At 41.4% G+C, this 24,993-nt stretch overlaps 1 protein-coding gene across 2 annotated transcripts in view; it reads left to right on the forward strand.

The window, feature by feature from the left end:
• The first annotated feature begins 7,849 nt into the window (after window positions 1-7,849).
• The window catches only part of TBC1D4 (TBC1 domain family member 4), a 111,273-nt gene continuing 94,129 nt past the window's right edge, over window positions 7,850-24,993 (forward strand). Inside the window, exon 1 of one of the 2 annotated variants that reach the window (XM_074815523.1) lies at window positions 7,850-8,547. In XM_074815523.1, coding sequence (XP_074671624.1) covers window positions 8,041-8,547 — 507 coding nt within the window. In that variant the 5' untranslated portion in view covers window positions 7,850-8,040. The remainder of the gene's footprint in view (window positions 8,548-24,993) is intronic. The other variant, XM_074815522.1, reaches the window with a different exon arrangement.

Genomic DNA, 24,993 nt, shown 5'->3' on the forward strand with positions numbered 1-24,993 from the left:
TCTTCCTGTTTGCCATGTCTTATTTGAATGTTTTACTACCCTCCTAACTGTGGGTATAAAGAGAGGGTAATTTCCACTCTTCTGCAAAGGCATGCAGTGTTCTTCTGTTTAGCCCTTGCTGGTACTAGAATAATACACAGAAGTGCCTGAGTCTACCTGCAGCAAAAAACGCCCCGTCTCTGAAGACCATTTGCACAGGGGAAGGGACTTAAAATTCAGCAGCCTCTATCCTATCCAGTAGCCTGTGGTCAATCATTTCCCAGACAGATTTTTAGTAAAATGTTATATCCCTGTTGGCTGGGCTGCTAGCTTACGGGCACTCACTCGACTAGGAGGTTGGATCTGTGCAAGCCAGGACGTGACATAACGAGTGCCTCGACCTGGGTTGAGCTGGTGCGGTATGCTGCTACAGTCCTCCCTTCCTGAGGCTTGGTCACCTCATAAAAAAATGGATTTGCTTGTCACTGTGCAATTTTGGCCAAATGTTTCCTTCTGCTTTTATTGTACAGCACTGTCCACGCATACTCACCCAGCTCCACTCTTGGTGCTTGAGTTGCTTAAGCGCATGAGGAAGTATCCATGTTAGAGGGATGATGCTCAGCACTCCTCATACTCACTTCTGGATGCTTTGAAAGACTTCCTGACTCTTGTTTCCAAGGCTTTTCTGATGGAAGGTGGAGAAATGACCTGCCTTTTGAACTGGACATCTCTTAATTATTTATGACTTTGTGTCACTGAGAAAGTAAGGAAGCTGAGATTGCTGATCTTCTCCGTGAAGGCTAGTTTTAGTGTTTCTGGGTTTTCTCTTCCCTGTACTGCATTTGGCTAATCCTCCTATGGCTAATTACAGTCTAGCTGCCCTAACTTGAGAACCATTTCTGTTCAATGTGTGTTGGTGCCATATGTTAGTGTTTACATTACAGATTGTTATATTTATAAATTGGAAATTTCAGTGTCAGTTTTGTACTTCACATACTGAGCTTTGGAACTGTAAGCTTTAATATACATATTAAAAAAGAAGGAAAATTCTATTATTTCATACAATAAATATCTGTGCTATTATAGTATTTTAAGAAGACTGTCATAGCATCGGTCACCAGGTGGCACTGCTAGATATAGTCTTGATACATGATAATCCTTTGAGAGCATGTCTGACAATGGGATAAGGACTTCTGGTTTTCTGCCCTGTGTGGCTTGTCTCTGAAACTGTACATCATGTCACCATAACTTCCATCCTACTTCTTACATTGTAGGGAAATACTCTTCTGAGTTAATTTTCCTTCTTCTTAATGCTTCTTCTGAGCTAATTGTAAAAAGATGAGCATAAAGATTTCCAGTAACATAAACAACATTCAGCATGTTAATGATAACAGAATATATACCATACATTGTGTATTTTCAGTAGCTTAAAACAGTAATTTAATTACACTAATATTTCTGCATTATTGCTTGCTCTTTAAATAGTATCATGTTACATTTCTAATGGGGCTTATTTTCCTTCTACATTTTTTTCCCCTGTTTATACATGCCTCATAGATTTTTCTATATCTGTATCTTGTTCATAGAATAAGCATTTGCATTTCTCTGTCCGAGGTTTTCATGCAGTTCAACCATTCTAAAATCCTTCTGCATTTTGTTATGCAGCCTGGTTTTCAGCATCACTTAGGAATACACTTCTCTGTCACTGAAAGTGGCCCTATTGCTTAATTACCCTGTGAATTACCTCTGAATCTGAAAAATAATGTTCTGATATTCTTGGTACTACTGAAGCTGCAAAGAATTTTTCTGATCCCCATCAATGTCATCACTGCTGTCTCTTAGGCAGTTTACAGGTGTTATTTGAAAAAAAATATTCATCTGAGAGCTTGGCCAATTTAAAGCAAGACAGGCTTCCTTCCCAGTGGTGCTTCTGAACTGGCAAGTACTGGATGCTGCAACCATGAAGCTTGAGAGGGGTGTTAAAGTTTACATTTAAAAGGAGTAGAGGAATGTAAGAGTGTGTCTCACATGAATCACCAGTGTGCTGTGCAGTGCTGCTTCTCACAGTTGGGAATGTGGGAAGATGAGAGATCTTCAGCAGTCAACAGAGTCAAGACAACAGATGTCAATCTACCTAGGAGCGAGTCAAGGATGATTAGAAAGAAGATTAAAGGGTTCCCATCTGTTCGGGGTTCCCATCTGTTTTGGGATTTTTTTGGCAGCTACACTGTCACCATTCTTGGTATTGAGTTGGGACTACAAGTGCCCTAGTGTTCATGGCGAGCTCTACCTTCTCCTACCAGATATACAGTACTGAGTTGTGAAGTTGCAATAACATTTTAATAGTAATACACTGTTGAAGTCTTAATGGTATTTGCATTTTCCTCTTGAACAGATGGAATTTGTGACCTTTGAAGTTGAAGTACTCTTGCCTTCTGAAGCATCTCTCTTCCATGTTATTTCTGCACTCTGCTACAGATCTGCTAACCTTTCTAGCCCGTGGTTCATCCTTTGTAATAATATATTTGTGGAATAATATCAAGATATCCCTTTGGCAATGACAAGAAATTCTGTCTTAGTTTCCATTGCTGGAGAGTTAGAGGGGACCAGGATCCTTTCCAGATCACAAAATGAGATAGAGGTAGTGGGCACTGCCATGGAAAGAAGTAGACTCCAGCAGCTGCGCTACTCTCTTCTTCCTCATTTTTTCTCTTCTTTGTATGTTACTGCAGTGGTCGGGGAATAGTAGGGAGGTAAATGTCTCCTTTATATAAAAGCAGAAATAATTGGGAATGTGGAAGTTCTTGTTGCAGAAGTTGCTCTGTCTCCTGCAATATCTAGCTTTGCAACTGACCTGAGCTACTAACAGCCACCAAATTCTGTATTATCTCAACAACAGGAATTTTAGTAATCTGATCTGATGCCCTTTTTTTGGGGGGAGACACCTTAAAAAGAACAACAACCAAAAAAACCCGACAAATTGCAAATGTTTCCACCTGGAAAGATGCTATGATCACATGTAAACACATAGGACTTGAGATTAAAACTTAGTTTTAAACAAAAAGCATTTGACATGACAAAAATAAGAATCTTTCCATAATTAAATGCTTCTTTGAAGAGAAATATAATAATTCAATCCATTGTCTCTCTTAATCAGTGCTACATTAAATTGAATAACAATACACTGAACACAGACATAAAATGTGGTGGATCACCTTAAGTTCTAGAGATGTTTATGAAATTTCTAGCTAGGGATTATTCTCTTATGAACTTTGCTCACTCCAGTTCTCCTAAATCTGTTTTGGAGTGGATCTTATTGGTAGAACAAATTATAATCTGTCATTACGATCAAAAAAGATTAGTGTCATTTGAGAAGGAAAAAAAAAAAACACCCAACACCCTATCAGACTAATTTTTCATCATTTTATTGTGTACAAATTGCAGTGAATATCTCCTGCTATTGACATGTCTCTACAAGACTGATATGTCTTATTCAGACCTTTGGCTTACATTTTAAACCATAATAACCTCTATACATCCTGCAAAATACACAATTTTCATTATATATAGCAATGTTTTTACATACTTAGTAGAGGAGACACCAGAGTTTCTCTAGCAGATAAAGTTTAAAACTTTGGTAATATGCCCAGTCTACTGAACTTACTTTCTAATACTTCAATTATATTTCCAAAAGTTGATTCATTAGAGTCTTCAAATAAGACTGGGTAGTTTAAATTAATAAAATGTTTTCTAAAGTAAAAATGCCTGTATCTCAGATCTTACCAAAAGGTGATCTGAGAGTAAAATAAAATTTGACTTGTTAAAAATAATGCAAATAAGGTAGTGGACCTTGAAATCCCATAAAGTGACAGCATTCTTAGAAAAGCGATAGGATGAGAAGCAATTCCAGCTACAGGGCATATTACTGAAATAAAGTGCTCTAGTCCGAGGTGATTGAAGTTATGCATAAATTAGGGAACTGTAAAGTCAAGTCTACAGCTCCTCTAACAACTTAATATTTTTTCTGCAATTAAAATTGTGGCTAGAAAGCTTAAGGGGATGGATAATTACTAGCAATTAACAGTTTGATCATGTGAGATGCTGAGGTCTCTCAGCTCCTTAAGAAGTTACTGAGAGCTGTGGTTGCTTACCATTTTGCAGGTTTAAATCCTTTAGCACTGAATATGAACTGATGATCCAGATATGACATGAAATAGCTGCTGTGGTGCTATGTGCAGAAACAGTATACGTTACCAAGGTATTGCTTTAATAAACAAAACATACTTCCTTTAATAAACAGAAGGAAGATATACTTATCTATTTTATTCGGAAAAATAATCTTTAGATGTAGTACTCCATTGACAAACATATCGAATCCAAAATGTTCAGAGGCATTTTCTTATATTTAGTTGACTGTATCCATGTTTCGTCACTTCAGAAATATACCTCATTTTAAGAGATTTTGCATCTAATGTCTATTTCTTCAACAGAAATCAATGGCAGGTTATCAACAATTCAAAAAACTCTGACTGGATATGCGGCTCGTTTTCTTTGACCAACTGAGCATGTATTTGCAGCACATGCTATGGCAATTATTGAGCATAGTAGTTTATGTACTTTAGATCTTCCAATATAGTTTCCACTTTGAATTTTACAATCTGTTTCAAGAAGCTTGGCCAATAATAATAAAAAAATAAATTTAGAAAAAACTGTGGTCTCTCATCAGAGGCTTTGTCTGTCATGTCTCTGCATGGGTGCTGTATTTACACTTCTTTCCACTTGGGATGACCTGGAAGGGGCTATGGAAAGTTGCTTTCTTCTCTGTCCCAAAGTTTCTGATTCCCATTAACTGAGCTATAAGGATTATATAGTTTAGGCTAATTCCTAACTATATTGTGCAAAGAATTAGAGGATGGTGCTTTTGTTACCATTATAGTTTTAAACACTAGGGGAGAAATTACATGAGGAGCATGTCAGAGGTCATGGGCAAAGGAATACTGTGCTCAGTATGAGTGAAATCAGGAAGTTTTAACTTAAAGGTGCATGAAATCTTAACTCTAAAAAGAAATGAGAAAAGGAGACCAACTTCAAAAAGATAAGTTATGTAACTAAAGGACCGAGTTTCTAATGAAACACTATCAGTGAGATTGGGGGATAAAAAGTGGTAGGCAGATTAAAGGATAAGAAAGAAATCGATGAGGTAAATGGATAAAGGTAATGGACAGCTAAGAGGGATTACCATGAAGAATCGATTCAGTGAGACATAAAAAGCATGAAAACTTTGGATTAACATCTGAGAATTTTATTTTGAAGGTAGTTAAAATATTAGTGGTAGTTTATATAGATTAATTTTGTCTTATAAGGGATTTGTATAAAGAATTCAATAATAAAAATAAATTAGGTCAAAATAACCAGCTCTCACACCATATTAAGCAAATCACCCAACTGAAAGAGAAGCCAGACAGCTTCACATAACTGGCACAATGGTGACAATTTAAGAATTTCAGATTCATTTTCCACATTTTGTTCCTCACAGTTCTACCTGATAAAATAATTTCAAAACCTGAAGTGCATCCTTAGCAGCTGAAAGCCCAGTTCTGTAGTGTCTTCAAGTGAAGGCTTCTTGCTCTGTTTGAACGTGAGATCATCAATGGATCTGTGATTGCTTAAGAGAATTTCAGCCTCTTTTTGCTTTTTTTAAATACATTCACGATTGTCTTTTTGTTTCCTGATTATTATTAATTGTTTGTATCACCACACCTAAAAGCCTAGGTGGTTGCCCGCAACCTGGTTTTGGTAGGTCATATACAAACATAATACAAAGGGATCCAACAGTCTCAGAGATGGTGTTTGTAAGCAGCTGCAGCAATTCAGTATGTTGCAGCCTCCCCCTTAGGCTGCTTCGTCAGAGCCATTTCAAGATTATCCCATCTAAAATCATTTCAACAGAATGTAGGAGGGGGTTTTGCCACTGCTTTAGTGCAAGCCCAGCGTTCAGTTCGCATCTCTGGTAGCTTAAATTGGTCTTTGTGCTCAAGTGACTGAACTGCAGCTTCATGCTCTGGAGGAATCATATAACCACCCATTCCCAAAAGGAGCGGAGTAGTCTTGCTGGCCTATTCACCCCCAAGTAGCTATTCCCGCTTCCTTTGTGCCAAGAGCCCTATCTGTATGAGCGCTGTCACTTAAATTAGAGGCAGCTCACAGAACTGAACTGGCAGAAAACGAGCAGCTCATTGCGGCATTAAACCAGTGCCAGCACTGCTGCCAGGAAGCAAATGGGTCTTCTCCCAGCCGCGCTGTTAGGGGAGCCTAGCAGCTCCCAAACCGTCATCCTGCGCTGCTGGAGCACAAAAGCTGAAGTAACGTTCTCAGCTAGAGGGTTCAAGCTAACTGTGCAGACTGAGAGACAAGAAATTTTTAGCTTCGTGATCCAAAAAATTTGGTCGTTATTCTTCTAATTACCCCAGCTGTAGTATCTACTGTACAAGAATGCAGTTCAGGTGTTAAAAGTGTGTGAAAATAGTCAGCTTGGGAAAGCAATCCCCTTCTGGCTTTAACTTTTACCACTGTAGCAAATATTTGAGCTGGTGTCCGGCCTACATCAGACTTTTTGCATTAGCTGCCCTGTTCTAAGAATAGCTCATTTTAGGATGCTGTGGGAGGAGGTATATTTTGAGGTCTTTCCAAGTCAGGACGTTAAAACTAAAAATTACAACTGAGAAACCAAAATGCATAAACCAGATGATTAAACTGGGAAAAAGAAGAACAAAATACTTTGCTCGGGAAATGAGCACAGTTGCTTGTAACGCTGTTAAAATACTGCTAATGCGACAGTTTCTGTGTCAGTTCAGACTGTTGTGGGTTGTGACCTGCTGTGCCACATGACCCCCCTCTGCCCAAATAATCTAGCAGGCAGCTTCAAATTACAGAGAATAGCTCTTCAGCTCCAGCTACAGATTTATTTTTTCTGGACAGTTAGAACTGTTGCCGTAATAGCATGTTACTGGGAATTGTCGCCGCCGTTGCTACAGATGTAAACACAAGGCCATTTACTAAAATTGATCATTACAAAATGGATACGGATGCAGTATGACTAGATAAGCTTTGTCCAGCTACTTTCTCAGGTAGAGGAGACTAGTAACTAACATTTACAGTAGGTGGCGGATTTTTCGTTGACAAAAGAGATGTTATCGCGATAACGAGGGGGGAAAAAAAGCCCCACAACTGGAAGCTCAAGCAGGAAAAAGAAACCTAGAAAAAATATTTTAAAATTCAGTCTTGACTTGGCAGTGCCTCGCCAGGGACACACTACTGTAACACAGCCGTGGAAGTGCCTCCGCGCGTTTGCGACAAGGCAGTTTTTCCCTGTGTGGGGGAGCAGCCGGCGGGAGGAAGGGAGGCAGCGGCGGGAGCCGGGCGGCTGCGGCGCCCCGGGCGGGGGCTGCCCGCGCCCCCGCCGGCTCCGGGGAGGCTCCTCCCCAGCGCCCCGCCGGCTCGCCAAAAGCAAAACCAACTTGGAAAACCTTGGGAGCTTCTGCAAGCCGGGCGGAGGGCGGCCCCGGCGGTCTCCCCACCTCCCTCCCTCCGCCGCTCGGCGACCTTCCTCCCCTTGCGGACCTGCCCCCTCTTCCTCCTCCTCCCTCGGCGGCCGGTCGCGTTGCGGGGCCGCAGGGAGAGGCCAGCACCTCCCCGGGCGCGGCGGGGCCGGCAGCACCTGGCGGAGCGGGGCGCGGAGCGGCGGCCACGTTGTATTTTTGTTTGCAGCCCGGAGCGGTGCCGTCCCGCCCCTCGGCCGGGGTGGCCGGGCCGCGGAGCCCGCTCGGGGCGTAGCCTCTCCGCTCCTCCCCGGGGCGTTGGAGGAGGAGGAGGGTGACTCGGCCGTCCTTCCCCTCCGCGCGGGCAGGCAGGCAGGCAGGCGGCGCGGCGGCGGCTCCGGGGACGTGCCCGGCGGGATGAGCGCTTAGCGGCGGCCCCGGCCGAGCGCAGGCCCCGCCGGCTGCACCTGGCGCCGGGGGGAAGCGGCGGCGGAGCGCCGCGCCCTCTGCCCGGGGACCCGCCATGGAGAAGCGCGGAGAGGGCGAGCCGCTCGCCCACCCCCTGCAGCCGGAGCCCGAGCCCGAGCCGCAGCCGGCGCCGCCGCCGCCGGGGGAGAAGCGCTTCAGGCTGTGGTACGTGGGCTCGTCCTGCCTGGACAGGCGGACCACGCTGCCCATGCTGCCCTGGCTGATGGCCGAGATCCGCCGCCGCGGGCAGCGGCAGGAGCCCGGCGGTGCCCTGGGCAGCGGGGTGCCGGCCCGGGAGGTGCTGCTGCTGCTGGGCTCGCCCACGCTGCGCTGCGTCCCCGCCGGCCCCGCCAGCCCCGGCCGCCCCGGCGGCCCCGGCCCCGGCCGCCCCGGCAGCCCCGCGCCCGCCGTCTTCATCTTCGAGCACAAGGCGCAGCACATCGCCCGCTTCATCCACAACAGCCACGACCTCACCTACTTCGCCTACCTGATCAAGGCGCAGCCCGACAACCCCGACTCCCCCATGGCCTGCCACGTCTTCCGGGCCACCGACCCCAACCAGGCGAGTGGCGGCGGGGACAGGGGGAGGGGGCGCTGCCCGGGATACCCCCGCTTTGCTTCTCCCCCCGCCCCCTCCCCCCTCGCCTGACGGGACCCCAAGCGCTGCCCGGCGTGCTCGGACGGGGCAGGGCAGCGTTTGCGGGGCGCTGCGGGAGCGTAACCTCCCACACACCCACCCGCGGAGTGGGGGGAGCCTGTCGTGCCCGCTGCCGGCTCGTCCCGGGGCTGCACCAGCGCTGCACCGCGCCCGGCAACTCGGGCGGCTGCAGCGCCCGCGGAAAGGCGGCGGGGGGGCCGCGGTCCCGCGTGGCCGTGGGGCGCTGTGCCACCCCCTGCCCGAGTGCCGGCGCGCCCAACTGCCAGCCCGGGGGGCGCCGGCCCCCGCGACACGCGGGTGCGTTGGGAGATGGAGCCCCACTCTCCCCAGCCCCCCTTCTGTGGGGAGGCCTCTCATCCCGCAACAGCTCCGTGACAAGCCCACAATTTGCTCTACGAGTAAAATGCAGAATTTATGTTAAACCGGCCTTAGAGAGGTGTAAATGCATGAAAGAAATCGCGTAGCCAGGATTGTGCTTTCTCGCAGACCCCCGGTCCTGCGGAAACCATCGGTTGTGACCAGTGGGCACTAGTTTGGTCACAGGTCACGCTAAGGACACCTGGCTGTGCTCAGGCACACTCAGTAGTGCTACAAACAACCCTAGGTTTGGGTGGAGACATTGTTGATAAAGTGCCAACCTGGAAAAAAAGACCTAACAGTAAGACTGTATTTTCCTGACTCTCTAACAGGCTTTGGCTCGCGCATCAAATGTGCAGCAGTCTTCTTTCTCCTCCCTGCTTAGAGCATGTGAGCGATGGCGGTTTGGCGAGTAGGTTTGATCGTTGATTAAGCGTGGTGACAGCAATAAAAAGGCCTTTCGATAACAGTCCTTTGGCTGAGTAAGTTAAGACACCTTCCCCATAGTTTTCACAGATGTGTATGGAGGAAAGAATGCATGCAGTTGGAAATGCTGGACTTTACTGAAACCATTTATCAGACTTCCTAGATCTACTGAACAGTTGCTTGGGTTTCTTTTGGGTTTGTTTTGTTTAAGTGGAGGGTAGGAAGTATTAAGAAAACGACTGAAAAGTTCTCAGTATATTAATTTTTATTTGAGCCAACATACTGCCAGAGATTATAACAAGGGAGGGATGTAGATTGCGTACATAGCTGTGGCGTGAGCCATCATCAAAGATATGGTATCCCAAGTGGAGGTAACTATGCTTAACTTGTCGGCCACTTCTGCCACTGTTGTGCTTTGCCAGAAGAGAGCATACAAAAAGAGCACGAAATGGAGGGGATTGTCTCTGGCAAGGGAGGAGCCAAAATGTCCCTTTAGGAGTCTGACCATATGGACTGAAGGGAACCAAGGTTCCTGTTGTTGGCAGAAGATGCTGAATCAAATTTATTTCTGGGCTAGGTCTGCTCTGGTACCATGAGTTTGTGAGAAAACCTCATGCTGTAAGATAGTGGATCCCTATTACTTTTGGGAACGTGCAAAATACTGCATACATTTACATTTTGGAGGCTGTTTCTGACTAAACCTTTTATCTGTATGTCTTCCCTTCTCTCCTTGTGGAGGAAAATGTCCTTACGTGCATGGAATTAAGTCAAATTGATACTATAGGTAAAGTCTTCCTATTGAACGGAGTTATTAGTGTGAGCAAGTTCCCTTTTATAAACTCCTGTCTTGTTCTGACAATATAGTCTAAATTTTATCTGTCAATTTTTTTTTTAACCTTATCATTAATAAAGAATAAGTCCCTGCAGGAGGGCTACTCAGCACGTGATTTTCCAGACAAAGAACTGCAATAAGGGTAGTAGATGCACAGCCAGCACGTGATTCACAAGCATCTAACAGGTTTTTTTAAGGTAATCAGAAGGAAAAGAAGGTGGAATTTTTTCCCCTCCTGAGTTTTGTTATCAATCATTGAGGCTTGGTTGGCTTTTTCTGTGGAGGTCTCAACTCTTGATCTGGACTTAACCCTAGTCCTGAACAGATGAAATCAGGCTACAGGTTGCTAGCTCTGAAAATCTTCTTTTGAAGCTCTTAATTTTTTGTCATAAAATAGATGTTCTTTCATGCTTTCAAGATCTTTTAAGTACGTGCTTCTGTTTCATATTGGTTACATGAGCTTCATGATGCGTATTAGCTTAGAAAGTATTTTTCACAGCTGTTATTTTAAGACGACCTCATTTTCCATCTTAGGCCATAGTCACTTCCAGCCAACGTAAGTTGGCACTGCTACTGAGAGAAGTGATCCTGTCCTCTTCAAGCCTCGACCCCTCGTTCCTTCCTCTCAGCTTTGTCCTACGACAGCACAGCTGTTTGTGCAGCCACAGAGCAAACAGGATCGGGGAACTGACTGGTGTTAAACTTGCTTTTCCCCCACCTTTGCTGGATTAGTTCCAAACCGCTTCCCTTGTTTGCTTTTACTATGCAACCCTAATTCCTGTTACATCAAGACAGGTAGGCTGGAGGCACAGGGTAGCAATGAGTGGCCAAGAAGGGGAAGGGTCAGATAGCCTTTCCAGAAGTTATGCTGACTTCAGACTAGCCAGAGATGACTGCAAAGCCATGGTGTTATCCATCTTGGCAGTAATAAGCTCAGCAGCATGCTAAGTCACTCTGGAATGAAGGAATGGTGCAGGAGATATCATGTGGTCTTTGAGTGAGAAGACGGCTAGCCGTAATTTTTAATGGTGGATGTAAATTATGAAAGTGAGAGCATAATGACTGACTTCCAAGAGGTTAGTGCTAGCGTGGTAACTCAAAAAATAATGTAGGTGAGAATGAAAGTTTTTGGCTTTGAGCCCATTGCATTGTCCGCCAGCAGTATCTAGGATGCACGTCCATTCACTGTGACCACGTAAGGGGCTGTTATTTGCAGAAAAAAGCAATACTTTTTGCCAGTCCCTGCAAATTTCTTTAGCAGGTGACCAATAAAAAGCCAATGCAGTATATGCTCTGATAACATCAGGTGGGCAGATAACATCTTCTAATGTTATTTGCCATGCCTGAAGAAAAATGAGAGAGGGAGGTGGTACAAAACACCTTTACGTTTTACTTGGAAGTTTGCAAATTGTAGGCAGAGCTGAAAAGTAGGAGCCAGTGGGTCAACTCCTGTTCTGCAGTGGTACTTTGGCAGTATCAAACCCAGAGTTTAGCTGTCAGTATGGGGGTGGATGCTAAGATGCTTTTATTAAGAGGGGTCTCTTTCTTTTGCCCTTTAATTACAATGGGAGAGAAAATGGCTGGAGCCATCTGACTGGTGAGGATGGGAACAGAAGTTTTTGACTTTTTTTCCCCCTCAGAATTATTATAGTGTCTGCTGCTTCTTGTAACTTTTGAAAGCAACAGCCAGATGAAGTGGATGAGGGTAGTTGCCTGTTTAGTGCTGGCTACTAGCTTCTGAATAGCAGCCAGAGATTTGTTAGTTTTGTACTGCTGTCATTTGAGAATTATGTAGGATGCACGGAGTCTGTCTGTAGACATCAGATGACAGCATTGTCTCATTTTATATTTGGCAGATTTTCTTCACAACCCCAGGAACACCTTTTTTTTTTTTTTAAACTGAAAGTTAAAGTTTATAAACATAGCAGGCATACCCTTCTTCCACCCACCAAGAAAAGCCCTTTTGATTTTTTTTTTCAAGCTCAACTTCAACACATTTTTACCATGAAATACTGATTTTATTCCATAAACCAGATTTTAATTGTGTGAAACAAATCAATGCTGTTTAACAGTTGCGTTGAGTTCCCTGCTCTCTGGGGGAGAGGCTTACGGTCAGATCTCTTTCTATGCTTTTCTTTTAATTATTATGTTGGTCTAGACTGTGCATTTTCTTCTTGAAACATGAATAAGCCTGTTTTGGGGGAATTTTTTTTTTTAACCTTAACTGGCATCCTAATCTAATTATACTATAATTGATTCTTATTAGTGAAGATAGTTGTATCCTCCAGCAAGAACTTACTTAATGCATTTTGTATTTCTTTTAGCAACCTTATAAGCAGTGATCGAAATATGTCGTTCTGAGATTTCAAAACTAATCCAAGCTAGCTGTGAAAGAAAAATGTTCTGGTGCACAGACCTCAGTAGGGTTTAGCTCTTCTGTGTGTAATCTGTAGCTGTGGTGTTTTGCTGCAACTGTGCGTTAGGGGTCTAGGCTGCCTCAAGGAGAAGCAGAAATAACGGAGCATTTTGCTGACAAAGTAAAGCTGTGATAAGAACTGGAGAAGTAGAAGGCCAGAGACAAGAGCCAGAGGCTGCCTGTTTGTAACCCAGATCCCTGCTTTGTCATCGCTGCATGGGCTAAAAGTCAAAAATGTTTGTCTATTCCAAGACTGTGTTAGATGCCTGTTAAATAATGTATTTCAGTAAAGCAAGGCCATAAAACAGTTTATTCTGAAAAACAAGGCATCAGTACAAAGTCTTCCATTTTAGCTATTCAAAGGAGGCTTCTAAGCTGTAATAATACCACGTTCTGTAAGGCTTCTTATTGAAGAATGTAAGTTAGAAATGTTTGAAGAAGAAAGTTCATGAACTTTACATTCATATTTCTTCTGTGCTTTGATTTTTATGTGACATAGGAGCATGAGCTGAATGGCAGCAAAGTCTTGACATACTAAGTACGTATGTGCAGCATTGTTGAAATTCGCATTAAAATGTTGCAGAGGTTGAGTCATCTGATAAGCTGTGTTTTGAATAGTTATAACAGACATGATAAAAAAGATGGGCTCTGGGTTTTGAAGGATTATGCAGGAACTGGGAGAGATGCAGTTTGGTTGCTAGATAGACTTGAGTGCACCTTTATTGCAGAGAAAAGAGGTAACACTGTTTTCCATGAGAAAGATAGGTTGTCCCAGTTTTATCAAGAAAACAAGTCTTGGAGAGACCAAAAAAAATTTTTCCTCTTAAGTTTGTGTGGGTCAGAATTTCATTCATGGGGTGAGAAACTGAAAAGGGAGAACTCATAACAAAGTGTGGATGCTAAAGGCTTGCAATGAATGCAGAATTGTTCTGTGAGGGCCTCATTATCTCTCCTGTTTATATGGGGCATACAGCCTCAGATGAAAAGTCTTTCACTCCCTTTTTCTGTTGGTTGTTTTGTTTGTTTGTTTGTTTTTGTTTAAACAGTGTCTGACTTAAGATATGGGAAATGGAACTGAAAGTTGGGAGCTTAAGGTTTCATTTTTGTTTTCCTTAATGATAGATTCAGCACTTTTTTTCTGAAAATGAGAGTGCTTCTCATTTTAGGCTTGTAGAGCTATCTTTAAGGTCCAGTTTTGAACATCTTGTTCATAATAATTTTCTCCCGTGTCCCAAACAGAAGAAATAATAAAAACATTAAAATTGTTAACTGTTCTAAGTGGTGATATGTAGCCTCTTTATCCCTGATTAATGTTTAGGAGAGGAAAGGGAATGGTTTTAAATACTCTTATCTGCTGTGTTTGTAGAAGGAATTAATTAATTTTTCCTTTTGCAGTTCCTGAAAACCACTCCATTATTTGGGGAGTAGAAGTGACATACAGAGGATTGTATTTTCAGAAAGGCAAAATAAAATACAGAATGATAAATACATGAAATTATGGTAAGCTCACTGAGAGTGGCTGTAGGTAATACAGTGACCAGATAATAAGGGTATTTTATTTAAAGAAAGGTGCTTGTATGCATCTATGCATACCAGACCCAAGGCTCTTCTTCTGATTATCTGTTTCTATATTTTTTTGTCCTGTTAGAGGCAGTTCCTTTTAAGAATAATTAAATAGAAAACTGACTTCCAAAAGGTTTGGCTAGTTTATGTATGTCTTGGCACCAGGCAGAATCGTGATTTTTAGGGATGGTAAAAATCTTGGATCAAAATGCTTGAAGGTAGTGTTTATAAAAGTGAATGCTAAAAAAGATTCAATTTCTAAAGAGTCACTGCAGAATAGTAGTGTGACTGACTCCTACCAATCTCTGCTCTTTGCTAGAGTTTGGTATAGCATTTCATGTGCACAGCTCATCCTTCTTTGCATCTCTTCCATCCATCTTATCCATTTGCCTGGAACTCCCTGAGCATCTTGAGTTTCTCAGAGGTAAGGTGCTGAACACCACGATGAATTTCAGGGACTGATCACATAGATTGCTGTCTGGACTGTAGGTCATGCAGAATTTTCAGCAGCATTGGCATGGTCCCCTCATGGCACCAGCTGTCCTCTGCCATCTGGCTTTGTTTCCTTTGTGGTTTCAGATACTATTTCAAGTTCAGAGACAGGAAAAAAAGAAGTTTATTTCCTTGTGGCTTTTATCATTTGTCCCATATGTGAACTGTAGCGTCATCTACCTTCACATTCTGCACTTTTCTGAGGCACCTTTAGCGACCATGAAGAGATGACTGGGTAAAAAGACAAGACCTACTGAATGTCATGTATAGGTCATTAAATAACATCGTGCTTGAAGGCCCCTGGAAAGCAAATTTAAGGCAACAAAGTGATGTGACTTAGTTCATAAACAGGATCTGTGCTTTTCTGTTCTGTATAGACTGTAATATAATATCTATCACCTTATGTTCTGACACAAATAGGTACATCAAGACCACATGCAATAACATGGGTTCCAAAATAAAGTAGAGCATCACTAATGCAAGATAGTGTATGATCATGTCATGAACAACTATATCTGCTCTGAAGAGGTCTTCAAAATATAAAAAGACAATACTGAATGTCAGAGGGTGGGTTGAAAGCACGAAATGTGGAAGTGGTTACCTCAGGGATGAATGAACTATGTGACCTCCTGTTTTGTGATGTGTTTTGGGTACCAGAGAACATGCATCAGTTTTCAATATGCACATTTTCACCCATGAACATATTGGGTTTTTTTCCCTTTCTGGGTGTATTAATTAGGTAACAACTGGTAGATCAGTGAGGTGGGCAAATAAACATTTTGGCGATCCTGTAGATCTGAAAGTACTCTGATAATTCAGTCTTCCTCTTGGCATTGGTTGGAGGTAAGCCTGTTTATGCTGTAGGGGATTAATTCTAGTACTATATTTAGGACTGCAGGTAAAAGGACATAAAAACCCAAACAAGCAAACAAAAACACATGCATTCACCCCAAAGGGCTCATTGTAGCCCATATTAGAGTCTTAACTTCTATTAAAATGTAGAAGTTAACTATATATCTTGAAAAATCTAGTTAGTCTTTATTCTGAACACAGTCGTGCTTTACCAGCACAAAACCTACCATTGTCTGTAGCTGTGCTCCCTTGCCTCTGCCTCTCCACAGCAGCCCTGCCGCTTGAAGTGAACAGCGTTACATCCCGCTGTTTGATGCGAAGCCTGCTTAAAGCCATCCCTCTCTTAACTGAAATCGGCTGCTTAGTCCTCCCCTTCCCTGCTGCAGGGAATTGGGACTTCCAGTGAGAAGTTAATTACTCTGTTCTCTTCTGGAGAGGATGGTGCAGTTGGGATTTCCACTGCTCCCTGAGCAGACCCTCTCTAGGCAAAAAAGGAAAACCATGGCAGCAGCGTGGCCTCTAGGTATTATTTCACCTTCCTGAGGTGAAATTTTGTGTGTTGGTTTCTGCTGCAGTGCTTAAACATGTTTTTTCTGTCCTTTGACGTGGTTTTAGTTACTTAAGTCAATTGAACAAAAGCCTGCAACATGTACTTCAAAGGCTGTCATACCATGAAGACTGTTCAGGCAGGGTAGATGGCATATAGTAAGTACATGTATAGCATGTCTTAAATTTTGTTTCTCTGTTCAGAGCCTCTGAAAGATGTCATGAACTAATAAGTGGTTACCTAGATGCATTACAGTTCCCTTCGGTTTGGATCATTTGTAAGAGGCAAAATATTTTAGTTAAACCACGGCGAAAAGTTATACTTTTTTTTTTTTTTTTTTTTTAAATGGGCCCCCAATGCCATTTAGAATCTCTGCTTAGTTCTTTGGAGGAATTGTATGTACTAAATCATGTTTTCTGACTTTGTAAGTTACTTGTAATAGTGATTTGTCTTCATTTCCACTCAAATTTGGTTGCTTTCTCGTGGAATCCATAATTTCCTTTTTTATTATTTTATCTCTTAAGAATTACATAGGCTTTTACAAATGATCTTTTGTGGAAATTTGGAAGGGCAATATGGCAAGGTTTTTCTTGTTCTGCATCTCTGGAACCACTGAACATAGGTAGGATTCTACAGTAAGCGCACATTGCACTTTTCTGAAGGATTGAATTAATTTAAAACGCAAACGTGAGAGAGATCCTTGTTCAAAGTCTGTGTGAAGGACTTGTAGAAGGCATTAGGTAAGATAAAACTGGTACTCTGGAAGTGTGGCTTTTTTCCAACTCCATCATCCTGGGCTCTGTGGTTTTCCCCCTCCCATTACAGCTGACTTTAAAGTATATTTCAGTCGTGAAGTTCATTTTTGCATGATGATAAACCTTAACAAGCAGCTTGCTCTGTTACAATGACTGGGGTTATGTTTTATTTCATTACTCTTCTTGGCAAGAACATGTAGATCTGCACAGTGCTGTTTAGAGATCCTTGATGCATTGAAAAACATGTTGTGGGAAGTCAGAATATTATCCTCTGGGGCATAGCAATGACTGCCTTCCAGACTGTTCACAATTCTGTTTTTCCTAACAAGATCAATAAATATTTATTTTTTTAGAATGCTGAGGTTAAATATATTTCATGTACTCTGATGCCAATATGGGTTTCCTGTTATGTTCATTAAAAAAAAGAAGAAAAAAAGACCAGTGTCCCAGGAACTTTGGGAGTAGTCAGTGGTCTGTGGGTTCTTGAGTATTTCTGAACTAGAGTAAATATTCAGTAACAGCAATGAAAGACCAGGACATGCAGTGCTAACTTGTATTTTTATATACCTTCCCATGGTTTGTTTCTTGCTTTGGTGTGATTATTCCTAACAACTTGATCTCAAGTTACCGTAGGATTTCTAAATAAAAATAGAAGTAGGGTAGTACATATTTAACAGAGCGGCACTTGCCAGAGAGGAACCAGTTGCTTTCTTTAGGACGGCTCGGCTGAAAGGGTAGAAACAATGCAGCACATTAACTCCAACTAAGCCTTGCACTGAAAGCTGATGTATGACCTTCAGGTTGATGTCCACGGTGGATGGCAGTGCACATGCAAAGCTCTGTGATTCCTGCCTGCCCCAGCTCTGTCATAGCATGCAAAATTATGGCTTTGGTAGTCTCAGGTGAAAAAATTAATTCCTGCTAGTGTGCAGATTAGAAAGAGAAGGGATTGTGTGTACGACCTGCTGCCATACTTGACAATGGAAATAAATACCAAACTGCCCTCAGTGTCATGGTTCTTTTATGGCAATCTAAGTAGTTTAGGATACAAATTGCCAAACAAGCTATTGTAACTATACTTTAAAACAAAACCATAATTTGAGATGCTGAAATGTTGCTCTAATGTGCAAATCCCATAGCATCTGATAGGAGAGCCATCTATGGAAAAATACTGCTCTTCCTGTAACATTTGGTTTAGGCTTGTGTACAAGACTTTGTTTTCTGTGGAGAAAGATTTTAAACAAGTATCCCTTTTGTAGAAAATGATTTTGGCCTGACTTTGTGGTCAAAGTCAATGAGAGTCCCTTAATTTTCGGTGCAGCAGGACTGCAAACTTGAGCAGTGCAAAACAGTTTGTAAAGAGGATCCACTTTTTTTGTAAACTAACTACCTTATAAATAGAGGCAAGATGTTGGCTACTATTCAGCAGCACTTTTTTGGGCGAACCTTGCCAGAAGAGAAAATCAAGTGGGCCTTTCAGGCACATCATACTTTTATCTGAATTATTCATGAAGAAACACACCCAGATTATCCATGGCATATGTGTGCATGTATTCAGATTTAGCTTTGAGGAAATTTGCTGACCTAAACATGGGAGCAGAGTGGGAGCAAGGCAACATGATTAAAGCCAGCTCAGAAGGAGTGGGTTTACATCCTGGCGCTGCGCCTTGGATTCCCTGTCTGCTTAGTGCTAGGGAGAACTAAAAATAATATCTGCAGTTTAGTGGGGTGGCGTGAAGTTTACAAAATGAATACGCTTCCTCCATAGTGACCTTCTCTCTGCAAAATCACCACGGAAGAAGGCAATATAAAAAAATTACATAGAGTACATCATGTATGAATGCTGGTTTGTTGTGGTTTTTTTCTTTGCTCAATATGCAAGTTGTCCTTGAAAATATACAGCATCAGAGTTGGAAGTGTGAGAAATGTGGAGACCAGTCCAAACTGCTAGATTAATGAGCTTGGTGTTTCTTTATGTAACCAAGTATTTTGTTTCTGTATGTTCACCCACTGTTCTGCACTTCATTTGTTTTACTTAATATCATACACTTGCTAGTCTAAGGGAGCTTTCCGTGTTTAGTGAAAATTATAGATTAAAACTTCAGCAATCCTTTTTAATGATACCATCAATAGTAAGCTATACAGAAGCTTAGCCGTGTGTCATTTTATTTCTTATCTGAGTCTAAATTTTTTGACTTGACAAGCTATTTGATACGCTTCTGCTCTGAGTTCTCACATGACCACCATAAAAAGGTCACATTTTGAGAAGACGATTAATACTTGGATTTCTGCAGCACAACAGAGTGGATGCTTCATCTGAATTCTGTTATTTCTGGAAGTGTCAACCTCAGGCAAGCCAGGGATGTATATATGTACACTGCTGTTTATTACCTATCGAGTAATAAATCTTCAAGCATCACATTATAAACTGAATATCATAAGCTTTCCTGTTATGCTAAGCTTGAAGAAAAGTGTCAGAATGAAACATGGCAGTGCTAATTAATTGTTTGCTAATCCAGCCTATAACATTGGAGTTTTTTCAGCTGTTTAGTCCTGCTGTTATGCTTTGCAATTGTACTGTTAGATTTTATACACATAGTATACCACCACCTGAAAAATTCCCGCAGAGTTCCCTTAGCTTTGACATTCATTTTGCCGATATTAAAATTCTTACTGTAGCTCTGTGAGAAGGTCAAAATACTCTGCAGAGTCCCACAGATTGTTGCCATCCTTGTAGAAATGTAGCACCCAGCTCTTGTGCATGCCTACACAGCCATGTACATAATAGTTAACACCTAATGAGGACAAACACACTGGTAAAATACTCAACTCTGCTATATAGTTTAGCCTTTTACATAATGATTTGAAGCATGCTCGCAGCTATATCATGCTTATGAGTGGGATTACTGATTTCAAGTAGTGACAGGTAGGGTGTAAGGTTTAAACCTAGGATGACCTGAGTTTATAGAAAGTTCAAGGTTTATTTTTGCATTACAGTCTTCTTTCCATCAGTTACAAAGTATTTAAATCTGTTATATATGTAACATACAGAAAATACTTCCTTTCAATCCTGTACTGGGCCACTTTGTGGGGAATAAAGGGTAGGCTTCATGGTGTCCTGTTACAGAGGTTAGTTAATTCACTTGAGCATACTGCTGCCACGTGGGCTCCCCAGCCATGTTACAGGGAGCAGCGTACATAAATCGTAATGGATCACTGCTCCTGGAAGGGCTGTTGTTATGTACCCACAAGAGCCCTGCAGGAAACTATGCAGGGTCTGCTTCATGCTTTCATCCTGGGTTTAATTGCTTTGGGTTGGTTTCAGGGGACTATTCAGTCAACAACTTAAGACTGTCCAGAGTGCACTTCTCTTAAATAGGAACAAAGTCACACAAGTTGTTCCGCCCAGATTGCACAGTGTTTTCCTATAGGATCACCAGCTGCTAAATGTTTACCTATAAGATCACCAGCTGCTAGATCATACTGCTTTACTGTAGCACATTTTGGTTTTTTATACTGCTTTAGGTATCATCCTACCATCAAATATAGCAGCCTCTTGCTATTAGTATGTCGTAAAAATAATAGTCTTGAAGTTTCTTGTTTCTGCTAGTACTAATTCATATTAAAATGTCAAAATACCTTTCAGCTCAATTGAATAAGGAGGTGGATGAGGATATGACAGGTTTCTAATTCAGGTTCAGTGCGTGGTGCTACTGTCAATTTGGAGCCCTTCAGAGACCTAAGAAAACATAACAATTTTTATCAGCATGTAGATTTGCTGGCTTTGTTTGTTGTATGCACTCAGAGCATTCATCCAGGGGAGCACATTTCTTAAAGGGATGTTTTCTCTAGTTGATGTCTAGAATGATCACAGGGTTAGGAACTGCAGTGTGAAGATAATGGGGAATATGGTACAGAAGTCAGAGCTGCCCACAGAACAGTAAGGAACACAGATCACTGTGAGGTCCCTTACTGCTTGTCAACAGATGCATTAGCTTTCAAATTTGCAGGCTTTTCCAATCTTTTTACCATATGTTTATACAAGGCTACTGCTTATTTTCTCATGTCATGTCTCTTGCTCTTCTGTTTTTCTCAGGTCCTTGAAACTGTCCCAATCCAGGATTATAATCTTTTTTTTTTGTAGGAGTTGTCTGTACTGCATGCAGTACTGTTAACCATGAAGAGTCATGATTCTGACCATAGGAAAAAAAAGATAATAATCCATTTCCCCCCACTGCTTCCCACAAGCCCAGTGGCCTCAAATTAGAACTTGAAAGAAAAAAAAGCCATTCATTCTTTTGACTGCATGTTGGCAGGAGCTGAGCTTTTCAGATACAGCTATCAGGGTTATAAAAATTTTAACTTTATTCCTGATCATATTGCTAGTTCCAAGTTTCACATTTTAGAAATACCACTTTTTTTTTTTTTTTGGCCATTAGCCTATTTTTAAATTTTTTTTAATGTATATTCTGGTAACAGCTGTTTATTGAATAAAAACTTGAACATAAAACTTTATGTAAAAATAAGCATGCGTGATGATAATTTCAGTTTTAATAGAGCTAATGTTTTTAGTTGCTCAAAGTTCCTTTGTGTTTAAAGTTTGTTTTCACCTTCACGCCCTTTTTATAAAACAGATGACCTGGCACATGTTTATTTTTAAGTCAAGACTGTGTATGGCCAATAAGAAGTGAAAGTTAGCTTCCTTGGTGATCAAGGCAGTCCTATCATGTTTCAGAAAGAAGGTATGAGTATCAAAAAAACCCCAAATAAACCAAAAAAGCCCCAACCCCTACTGTGGAGGGAAAGGATGCTGTGATGTGTGGTAAAAGGCTGTAGTATTAGCAAAGTAACTCCTGGAGCATGACATGAACGGCTGAATCATTTATAGCTGGTACTGAGACAAATTGCTGCTGAAGGATGCTTGTTATTGCATGACTGCTGCCACAGCTGGTAGATTGCCTGCTTAAGAGCAAAGTAAACCTGAGCCTAGTAAGGACTGCTGTGAAAAAGTACACTCCAGATAAGCGTACTTTAATCTCTGGAACATTTAATTGGTTCAGCAGCATTTTCTAGTGCCTGAAGATTTCAAATGTGCAAACATATTCATGACATTGACATAATTATCAAATTCTAATTTATTTTTCTCTATGAATCCACTAGTAATAGTAGCCGAGGAGGCTTTCTTTTTTACTGTTAATACAGTTATGGTTCATATATCAAATTACAAAGTTAATATCTGTCCTTGAAAGTCTCCTGATGATTACTTCTCTGCATCTTAATGTAGTACAAGGCTGCTATTGTAGGTCACTATGCTGCTCTTGTATCTATCTAATGAGGCTTAGTGTGTTTAATATGAGCCTCAGAGTATGCTTTCCATGCAACTATGTAAAATTCATCCTTTCAAAAATTTGTATTCAGTTTGTGGTTGTTGAACGTCGTCTCCATTGGAAGATTGTTTTTACAGATTAGTTATCCATATTTTTTTAAAGCATGTTTAACTTCTTATGATAGGCATTCTGGTAACTATCAATCAAATATTTTCGTGTATAAGATACTGTTTGAAATTTGATGTTTAAGACAAAGCGGGCTTCTACCTCCTTTATAATGCTTTTGCCTTCCAGCTTTTTTCCAAGCAAGCAGACTCATAGAGTGTCAAGAATAACTCGCAAGCCCCTGCCATGGTGCACGGTGGTGAAGGGTGAGCAGGTAGAGTTTTTAACAAGCCTTTAGCTCTTTCACTGGTCTTAAAGAAGCTGGTAAGTTCACAGGACTTGAAACTGTATATAACAAAATTTCAGAGTGCCATTTCTGAGACAATATGACAGCATAGGTTAAAGTTAAGGGGAGAAGAGGGAGCAATTCCCCTTCTCCGTGAGGGAATTGTAGTGCTTCCATGGGAGTGCTTGTAGTCTGCTGGAGGAACAATTAGTGGCAGCTTGGAGGAAAGGGGGAACCTTCTAGTCAGGTTCCTGAGTAATTAACCAGTGACTCTGACAGATAGATTCCTTCCACTTCATGAATCATGTTATTTCTAACACCAAACATGGTTAGTTGCCAGTTTGCTTACAGATGTAGCACTACAACTTTACAGAGTAAATAACTATCTAAATACCTTCTTGGGCATCATACTTCCCATTAGCTATGTAATCTCTTGTCTTTTTTCCATTTGGTGCTATTTTTCTTCTTGGCTCTATTTTTTTTATCCATCTTGGATGGTAGTTAATCAGAAGGGTTTAACATCACGGTATTCATTTGTTTTTCTGCTTTATGGAAGTCTGCATAGTTTGAATATAGTAACATGAAGGAAGAAAAACCCAAACCACGGTAGTTTCAAGTAAATTACTTCTAGGTCCTCACAGATTCAAGCACTATAGAGAACCAGACCCTTGCCCATGTCTTTTGACCAGGGAGCTCAAAGTGCTACAACAGGTCTTCATCACCCATTTCATCCAGTCGCTCCTTTCTGTCAACCTGGATGGTCTGAGTCTGTAGCAGTGGCATATATGATGATATACATCAGCGCATACCTATTGCTTCAGCCCACGGAGTATAAACAGATGGCATCAGCTAAGGAAAGAGAAGATATTAACTACATCAAGAAAATGGCATATTTTAAAGGGTGCTGTTGCATGAAAACGTGTTTGAGTAAGTAGCTCAAGCGTGGAAATTCCATTCATAAAAGTATTATTTCTCTTTGCCACTGTGGGGTTTTTTGTAGGTTGGATATAAATTTATCTAATTAGACTAGATACAATCTTTTAGAGATGAGTAAATTTTAAAGAAAGTACTGATTTTGTGGGGGTTTTTGACTTTGTGTTCAGAATGCTTATTAGGACTATTAAAAAGATCAGATATTTTCAGGAATAGATTGAGTCACTAGCAATATTTAATAGTCCAGATTAACGAAAATGCCTCTTTCGAGCCTTTGGGGAGCTCTGATGCTTGTGTGTGAAGGATGCTTTTCTGTGAAGGATGATTTTGTCTCAGTAGAATTTCCCTGCAGCTTCTACCATTATTATATTTTCACAAGCATAAGTGACTTCCACTGTGCTCTTTCAGAATCTGAATATCTAATGTTTATATACAAGAAGTGCATCTGTCTCTGTACACCCCAAGAGTTCCTCAACACAATGGTATAATGCAGAAACATTCATGTGTCATGAAAAAACATCTAGACCTTGTGAAGTAATTTGGATGTGATCAAGTATAACTGAATTTTTCTAGCTGGTTCTGCAGTTTCACGTAAAGGAATCTGCAAATATGGTACTGATGGCTGCTTTGAGCAACATGAGTCCTGTTGCAGCAAATAACCTCCTGTTTGTGGGACTGATCCTCTTAAAATGTCCAACTCTCTATATATTATGTAAATAAGTTCCTTTCCTATAAGCTTTTACTTCTAGATCCCTTGCTGAGAACATGCAGCAGGGATCATATATATAATTTCTAATAAAGTACCTTACTTTGGATTATTTCCCAGCTTGCGAACAACCTTTCTCTATGACCTTGCAGTCACGCAGCCTTCTTGTGAGCTGCAGTTCCTGGTTGAACTCAGGACACGATTGCCCGGTGTTACAACTGGGCTGGCACAGAAATGCCGGTTACTGCACAGAACTACATTATTCTGCTAATATCTATATGCTTAAATACTTAGCAGTGATGATTCTTTCCAAGCTTATTTCTAAAGGCACAGGCCTTTCAGGTGTTCTTGGACAAGTCTAGCTGATTTCAGCAAATTGTCTCACGTGTATGAATTTTCCAGAAATTGTCTGCAAGCCCAAAATTTGACTGGAAGGGTTAATCTGAAGAGAAGTGTAGTTAGGTCTTGTTTCCACATGAAAGCCTTTTGTGAATTTTGATTTTCACCAAGACCTTTACAAATGTACTTATTTGTTAGCTGATTTGAAACATTCTTTAATAGGAAAGTATCTAGGATGTCCCCTGTCCTCTTCTAGCAGGCATACTTCACTTTGCTATGAAGTATCAACTTTAAATAATTATAAACTGTTCTAAAAAGAATCTGTTACTTGTTCTGCCACAAACTCAGGTACTCAAGAACCTGCTATTTGATCTTTTTCCAAATATTGTTTTTAGTAGATTGCAGTTTTATGTG

This window comes from Strix aluco, chromosome 2, assembly GCF_031877795.1.
Source record: "Strix aluco isolate bStrAlu1 chromosome 2, bStrAlu1.hap1, whole genome shotgun sequence".
Taxonomy (NCBI): Eukaryota; Metazoa; Chordata; class Aves; order Strigiformes; family Strigidae; genus Strix; species Strix aluco.